Source organism: Hevea brasiliensis, chromosome 2, assembly GCF_030052815.1.
Source record: "Hevea brasiliensis isolate MT/VB/25A 57/8 chromosome 2, ASM3005281v1, whole genome shotgun sequence".
Taxonomy (NCBI): domain Eukaryota; kingdom Viridiplantae; phylum Streptophyta; class Magnoliopsida; order Malpighiales; family Euphorbiaceae; genus Hevea; species Hevea brasiliensis.
In genome coordinates, this window is record NC_079494.1 from 7,926,481 (window position 1) to 7,935,275 (window position 8,795).

The 8,795-nt window shown below is 33.1% G+C and overlaps 1 protein-coding gene across 2 annotated transcripts; it reads left to right on the top strand.

Moving 5' to 3' along the window:
- Positions 1-495: 495 nt before the first annotated feature.
- LOC110670974 (ABSCISIC ACID-INSENSITIVE 5-like protein 5) lies at positions 496-7,440 on the top strand. Of its 2 annotated transcripts, XM_021833306.2 has the most exons (5): positions 496-664; positions 1,195-2,258; positions 3,464-3,535; positions 3,655-3,684; positions 7,051-7,440. In XM_021833306.2, the coding sequence occupies exons 2-5, from the start codon at positions 1,206-1,208 to the stop codon at positions 7,123-7,125; spliced, it is 1,230 nt and encodes a 409-aa protein (XP_021688998.2). In that variant the 5' UTR covers positions 496-664; positions 1,195-1,205; the 3' UTR covers positions 7,126-7,440. The 2 variants fall into 2 exon arrangements, 1 of the variants encoding a protein (XP_021688998.2); XR_009143073.1 differs by lacking the exons at positions 3,655-3,684; positions 7,051-7,440 and adding an exon at positions 3,129-3,234 and having other exon boundaries at positions 3,464-3,505.
- The last annotated feature ends 1,355 nt before the right edge of the window (positions 7,441-8,795 follow it).

Below are 8,795 nucleotides of genomic sequence, written 5' to 3' on the forward strand. Positions count from 1 at the left end.
ATTTATTTAATATTTTTTTAAAAATTTTTTAAAAAAAATTATTTAACCCTTTTAAAAAATTAAACAACTTAATTAAATTTTAAAATATTTTAAAATTTAATATAATTATTTTATAATTTTAAATTTTTAAAATAAAAATTTAATTGAATTGATTATATAAACTCATTACAATTTTATTGCTCATTTTTATAATTCCCACTTTTGCAATGTCGGCATATAGCTTCCACGCGCGTAAAACGGATAAACACGGACTTTTAGACAAAAGTGCCCTTGGTCAGGTACCATGTGCGCGCTAATGCTCCCAGCCCAAGCATGAATCACTTCATCTCACAGCAAGCAACGTGGGCGGCTCTCGTGATCCCACCTCGCATTCCACAATTGGCTACGTTTCACATCACAGCGTCCTACCACATGATGATTGGTCCACGACTCCAGTGACAACTGGCCCACTAATAATAATTGTTAGTATATCAGTACAGTGGAGCAGAAATAAAATTAAAATCGCTAATAGGAGCCCTCTCTTAAAAGCTATAAAAAAAAATTCGGAGACAACAGACACTTGGCTCTTCCACCATTACCTAAATTCTCGAAGAAGAAAGGACCCATAAACAGCAGACAAAGCAGCCACCAAAATCAAAGAGAAATATATGTATATATATTAACGGTAAATTATTTAAATTATTTACTCCCGATTTTTTTTTTTGAAATTTCACTGATGTTGTATTTGTATGTGGTCTCTGTTATTAATCATGTTTAATTTTGCATGATTTGAGGATTTATGGTGTGCTTCTGGTCTATGTTTTTGGAAATAATTTTTCACCTGAAGTTGTTCAGTTTTGTTCTTCTTTTACTACTGTAGTTTCTGGTTTTGGAAATGCCATTTTTTAGGGTTTTTATTGTGTGATTGTGTCCCTCGTGTTTTGAATTTTCTGGTTGAACATGGCATTGTTCAATTTCATAAATTTTATGATATATTTTGGTAAATTAAGTTTATTATTAGATTGTTTTGGGGTTTAATTTTGAAGGTTGAGTGGACTCTTCGATTTTTTTTTTTTTTTGGTAAAAATCTTAAGTAAATTTGGATTTTAGACTTGAAGTATGGCAGAAGAGAGAAAATCGAAAATTTGAAAAGGAAAGTTTGAGAGATTCGAGTTTATTGGATTCATTTTTAGTTGCTAATACTGTTGTGTTCAGATATTAACGAAATGGGGACTAATATCAACTTCAAGAACTTCCCCAACGACCATTCGTCGGACGCTGGTGGTGGAGGGGGCAGCGGTAGCCGCCCGCCGGGGAACTTTTCATTGGCCAGACAGCCATCCATCTACTCGTTGACCTTCGATGAATTTCAGAGCACCGTGGGGGGTATAGGAAAGGACTTTGGGTCTATGAACATGGATGAGCTGCTCAAAAATATATGGAGTGCAGAGGATACACAGAACATGGTAGCCTCCTCTACTGTTGCCCAAGAGGGTCTGCAGCGCCAAGGCTCTTTGACCCTGCCGCGTACCATTAGTCAAAAGACAGTGGATGAGGTGTGGAAAGACATATCGAAGGAATATGGGAATGGGGCTGTTACTGGAGCAGTTAATTTGCCCCAGAGGCAGCAAACTTTAGGGGAGATGACTTTAGAGGAGTTTTTGGTGAGAGCTGGGGTGGTGAGAGAAGATGCTCAATTAGCTGCAAAGCTTAATGCTAATGGTAGTTTTTTTGGTGATTTATCCAGGTCAGGGAATAATTCTGCTTTAGGAATTGGGTTTCAGCAGAATAGAGGCTTGGGATTGAACAATAATAATACTAATCAGATTTCTATGCATTCCTCGAATCTGCCTTTCAATGTTAATGGGGTCAGATCATACCAGGCACAGGTACAGCATCAGCAGCAACAACAAATATTTCCGAAGCAGCCTAATTTGGGATATGTGACACAGATGCCTTTGCAAACTAGTCCAGGAATTAAGGGGGGAATCATGGGGATTGGGGATCAGGGGATTAGCGGTGGTTTGATGCAGGGTGGAGCTTTGGGAATGGTTGGATTAGGAGGTGTTGCAACGGGATCACCTGCAAACCAGCTGTCGTCAGATGGGATTACAAAGAGTAATGGGGACACATCTTCAGTGTCGCCAGTTCCTTATGTCTTTAATGGAGGTTTAAGGGGAAGGAGAGCCACTGGTGCTGTGGAGAAGGTGGTTGAGAGGAGGCAGAGAAGAATGATTAAGAACAGAGAGTCAGCTGCAAGGTCACGGGCTCGCAAGCAGGTGAATATTTCGTTTTGATATGCTATTTATCATACGGTTCCAGCTTTAGTATGAGTTTACTGCTGTTCCAATATCTATATTTGTGTATGAAATCTGTACCTAATTCAGTTGAAACACATGTCTAATCAAACTGCTATTTTGAGATATTAAGAGTTAAAATGAGCTTCCCATGTTTATCTAAGGATAAGATGACAATTAAGCTACAGTGTCTTATAATCATAATATGCTCTGCACTAGAAAAAAGGATATACCGGGTTGAGTTTGAGATATTAAGAGTTAAAATGAGATAGCCGTGTTTTAGTGTGTATCTATGCAATAATTAGATGAGAGTCCTGCTACAGTGTCCTAGAATCTTAATATACACTGCATGGGCTGAGTTAAAAAAAAAAAAAAAAATTTACCTTAGTACTTAAATACCAGGACAGTTCGAGTTGCGTTGCATATAGATGCATTTTCAATGAAACAAAGATGGTTTTTATCCCCCCCTTTCTGTGTATGTCTGTGTCTGCAGCAATGAATTTTTGTGAAACAGCCCTCCATCTCACTTATTTTGGAAAATTAATACCATGTCACTGAGATTTTGGAAAAAGAGTTGCTATGCATGTAGATGCATTTTCAACGAAACAAAGAAGGGATATGGTTTTTATCCCCCTGTTTGTGTATGTGTGTCTCTGCAGCAATGCATTTTTGTGAAACAGCACTCCATCTCACTTATTTTGGAAAATTAATACCATGTCACCATAGATTTTGGAAAAAGAAAAAGAAAAACAATGGCAAGTTTCATCTTGTTGTGGCTTCATAAATTTTGCCAGCCATTAACCTTCTACTTTTATCATCTATGGCCTTGCTGCATGCAAAACTTCATGAAAGATCATGCGGCTGAATGGTAATGTCATAACAATCTGACATGAGAAGAGATGAAAGGTTTTGAGAAGTCCAGGTCATGAGAAGTTATAAGGATCCAGTTTGTTACAAGGTAATGGAGCATTTGTTTTAAGGATGATAGCATGAAACTGAACCTGTACTTAGCCAAAATTAATGAAAATATAAATGTGTTAATACATTTGCCTCGATGCTTTTTTCTGAAATGTAACTATAATTAATGATTGTCTATTGATTTATCTTGATGATTAAAAATTGTTGTGATATTGCTTCTGAAAATACGCATAATATTTTCTATTATTTCTTTTTTGTTCTGCTGTTAGGCTTATACCATGGAGTTGGAAGCAGAAGTTGAAAAGATAAAAGAGGAGAACCGAAAATTGCAAAAGAAACAGGTATTTTTACTTCTATTAGATGCATGACTGCTCCTGCTTGCTCATGAAAGCAGTGACTTGCTACAATTTCAAATACTTTTAGCTAAACCATTATATTGACTGTTGTTTGGCTGATGCAGGCGGAAGTCATGGAAATGCAGAAAAATCAGGTGTGATTCTTTATGCATGCTTTTGGGGTATCATTGGTGCCAAATAAATCTATCACTTCTACCAAACAATATTAACAATCTTGAGTATGTGTCATAAATAAATAGGGGAAATTACAATATATTAACCGGTGGTTTGATGCATTTGTCAGGTAGGATCTTGAAATTAAGTTTGTGATGAAATGGTACCCTCTAGCTCTAATAACAAAGAGGGAAAATTACCTAGACACAGTCAAACAAGTTAGGCTAATTACAATTTAGTCCTTGAAGTTTAGTGAAACCGATAGATTAGCCCTTATATTTTTAAAATCCATCTATTTAGCCATTGACATTTAAATAAACCAACGTATTGGTCTATCCGTCTAATTTTCCATCTAATTTATCTTCAGTTATACTAAAAATACCAAAATAATATTATAAATTTATAATATTAGTTTTATTATAAAATAGTTCCTATATTTTATAATAGTTATTATTTTTTATTATAATATTATCATTTTATTTTATTAATATTTTAGATATATTATATATTTGAACTAAATTAAAATAATTTAATTGAAAAATTATTATTACATTATATTATTTTATAATAATAATAATAATAATATGGACACTTTTACGTCTATATACATCCAAGTAAGGACAAATATATAGGTTTATTAAAATAGCGACAATTAAATAGATTAATTTTAAAAATACAAAGACTAATATGTAAGTTTTACTAAATCTTAGTGATTAAATAGTAATTAATCTTATCGGCGCTTAGGCAAATTCTCTTCTTCACTAACGGCACGTAAGCTCGAGGTATCATTTTGTAAAAAAGTTAATCTTAGGATCCTATTTAAAAAATGTGCAAAATTATAGGGTAGTTTTTTGTAACTTTTCCTAAAAAATATCTAATGGTTAGTAAATTAAGACATCATGCTAACATCTCATTTTGTTGGAAGTGGGAGTCCTACATAAGTGGGCAAAGGAAAAAATATGAGTATAGAAGATGAGCCCATCAAAGTTAAAATGGCTTAGGCCATTTTAACAATAAGTGAGGCCCGTCAAACCCAATTTGATAAAATATATAAATTGAGTAGAAAGCCCAACTCTCCAGCCCATGACACATTTCCTTTAACATGAGGCCAACCATTTGCCATCTATTTGGCCTTGCAAGAAGGCATTCTTTGGTTATCAAATATGTTCCTGCAGCATGATGGAACTTCTATGTGAAAGCTAGAATGCATGAGTAAAATATTTGTTTACCAAGGAGGTAGCATAATCAGATGATGAGACAGGCTTTGTTCACAGATTAGCCTTATTGGAAAAATTTTAGTTGGAAAAATTATTTCTTGGAGTTGCGATAAAATTTCATGTGATTTGGTTTAACCCATCACAATGAACTTGTAACCTGATTGTTGTTGTTCTATAGCTAAAAGGTTATAAATTAAATTATATGGTAAATTTTAGACACCTTGCTTGAGTTTCCAAAAATTCATAGTTATGTATAAGAAGAAGAATAAAGATCCAAGAGAGACAAATTCTCAAGACAAAAGAAAAACAAATTCTCAAAAACCCTTATTAATTCTCAACAACAACAACAACAATAATAAAAAAACTCTACTAATAAAATACCTAGTCATAGGTATTTATAGTAAAATAACAAATCCTAGTTGAAACTAAATAAGAATGCTAAACAAAACAAACTTCTACAAAATTAAAATACTACTTCCTAAATAATAATAATAGTATTCTCTTTGTCCCATTAAAAAAGACTCGCTTTCCTTTTTCACTTGTTTCATAATGTAGTTCTGTTTCCTTTTTTAGAATAAGATAATTTATTTAATTTCCTATTTTATCCGTATTTAATGGCATCTCTATTAATAAATATATTCTATTAGTCAATCCAACCTTTAAATAAAATACTCCTATCACAATTAATTAAATACATTAAAATAAACAACTCATTAAAACTATATTCCTAGAAAAATCTATTTAATAAAATGTTTTTTGAGTTTTTATAAGCCACATGTGTACATCATCTCTTTAGTAGACTATGATCAACAAAATAGAAGACCTTTCACATTAATTAATTAAATTTTGATTAGTTTCATGGATCATTAATATAAGGGTACAATAGGAAAAAATTTATAGTTTAACCATATTAACTACTTTTTTTAATCCATGTGAAAGTCAAACTAGGCCTATAATTTTGGGATGGGGGAGTAATAAAATTCCTAAATAATAGAAATGCTATTAATATTTTCTAAATAATAGAAATCTAAACATCCTAATTTTACATAGAATATAATTTCTAAATTGTATATTCTAATACTGCATCACATAGACTTGCCCTTTGATTTTTTTTTTTTCTTTTTTCTTGTCTTGATGAGTTTGAAATAATTAGTACACGTAATCTAGAAAAATTTGGCTTCATCAGTCCTTGGCTACTTGGGATGTATAGCTATTCTATCCTTGCTTTCCCTTTAAATTATCACAAGGTGATCTTACTATATATTCGTTTTGTGACTAATAGTTGCTCATAACATGTCTACCAGTGGATCAATCTGCAGTAAGCCGTCGTACTAGATTATATTAGATCACAAAATCAAATAGTAGAACAGATATTCATGGATTTTTGCATCTAGCTGCTTACTGGGGGATCAATCTTTGGCTAATGATTGTTTGATTTACTGTTCCCTACTCGTACTCGAAAGAGTTCTTAAATGACTGAATTTTGCTGAACTGGAAAAAAGATGAAAGTAGTGCTGCCTCGCAGACTCTTCATTGGACAGCCACTTCTGTTTGTCACAGAATACTATCAAAGCCATTATACATGGAATTTGCTTAAAAATGCCCTAGGAATTTTTTTTGATATATTTCTTAATTGCAGCACTTGAATGTTCTGTGCATGACTGCTTGAATTTCTGTTTTCCCTTTGCAAAGAAAAATCAAGCCAACTCTTATGTCGTACTACAAAATTGTTTATTTGTTCGACTGTGACAGTTTGAAGGTTATATAAGCTTCATTCATGTTAAATATGAAGAGAGTGTTAACAAATTACATATTAATTCGAGTTTATATGAGTGATTGAGTTGTTTTATATATCAAAATTACTAGTCAATTTTAATGTTGCAATCCAACCATTTATATCTACCTTTTCTCTTTCATATTTTCCTGATGTGGGACATTCTCAACGTATTTCTCATAATCTAGACTACTGATTCTCTTTTCTTCTTTTTCATTATGAAATTTTGAGTTTTGAAGAATTATGAAGTGAATAGCGGGATACACACAAATTCCATTCTTTATCTAATAAGTTTTACAGTTGCATTTCATATAAAATTTTCTGGCAGAAATTGAAGTAATTTGGTGATATTATAGGTCATGGAGATGATGAATCAGCAGCAGGGAGTTAAGAAACGGTGCTTGAGGAGGACTCAGACTGGTCCGTGGTAAGGTGCAAGAACAGCATTGTGATTTAGGTTGAAAATTACATATGGTATGTGGCTGTACATATTTGGGAAACGTCTCTATTTGTGTAGATTAAGAAGGTGAGAATTTTACAGATGAGGAGATGAGAGTTTTACTGTTGTAGATCAAAGATTCCAGTATCTGTTGTCTAGTTGCTTCTCTTCTGAACTTCTTTGTTTAGGTATAACATAGTGGAAGGGAAGTAAATGCATTTTCTGTTAGTTGTAATTTCATATGTGTTTTGAAGCATGCATGTCCAAATCCCTACCATTTTTAGTAAAAAAAGGGTTTTCTATAGAAGCCCTTGTTTTTTTTTTTTTAATTAATATTTACCTATTACCCACCATTTTTTTTGTGGAGATTTTGATTAGATGCAGAGGGAGAGTAACAGAGCATCTGAACATGCATGCCTCACTTGTTCTTTGCTAGGGAATGCCTGTCGAGACTTCCATAAACTAATTAATTGTAGTAATTATTGTACATTTATATTTTAATTATAAAGAAACTATATATATATATATATATATATATATATATATATATATATATACGTGTACAGATATGCATGGGATGGATTCGACTTTAATTTGGGCTTTCCGGCAGTAGACGAAAATTGATTTAAGTAAAAGGCTTGTTTGAGTTGGGCTTGCTGGCACGTTTTAAATCTTTGTCTGAGTTATGGGTTCAGCTTCAATATGAACTACCCATGGTGCGTGAGTTGTTCAATGTTGTCTCCTTGTGCAATTTTTGGATATATGCTGGGAAGAGGTATACGTGTATTCCATTACTCGGACCACTATATTCATGTTATTTATATAGGTTAATATTTTATATTCAGTATGAAACTCTTAAGTGGAAAATAAACAAGTGTTGAGTGCAGTGGTAATATTCATTACATTGTTAAGGAGAAATTGATATTTGATCTTTGGACTGTAAAACGAACATAGAGGGGCGTCCTAAGAGAAAAAGAACTCTTGATTTAAAAGCTTTTTTTTGTTCAATTATTTTTTTATACAGAAGAAAAAGCTTATTGAAGAAAAATTGGTAATTCCTGTATTTCTTTTTAACGGGTTAATTTGTAAACCCAGAGCCCCACACGCACGTGTATATCAGAATTCGTGAGAGCTAGGTGAGAGAGAGTTAGATGCAAGGAAAAGGCAAGTTGTTGAAAAGATGAGAATCAATCTTCTAGAGCACAACTCCCTCCCATCTTCTCTTCTCCTTTCTTTAAGAAGAGTCTTTCTTCACAAAGAGTGTGTAGATTTTCATTGAATGTTGAACAATTGAATGACTTGTGGTCTGCATCCCAATCATGAAGTTTTGTTCTCTTACTCAAGAAATCTACATAACAATAGTTTTGAAGTAATTTATCATTGACCCTTGTTTTGTCTCGATGCCATAGTTGGTTTAAAGTAGATCTTGATGAATTTCAAAATTTTAAAATGTATTTTTCACGGTGTTTTATTAGCTGAGAACCCAACATACATTACCTTATGGAGATTGACTACCCTTCTTGACTCGATAGCGGCAACATAAAGAGTCAACATCGACTGAGATGTCATCGCTATGATTGAGTGCCCTTTAGGGATCATTTGGAGTCATTTGAGATGATGTTATTAAATGAGAGGGAAAGATCACAGAGGCAAGGTTGGTGG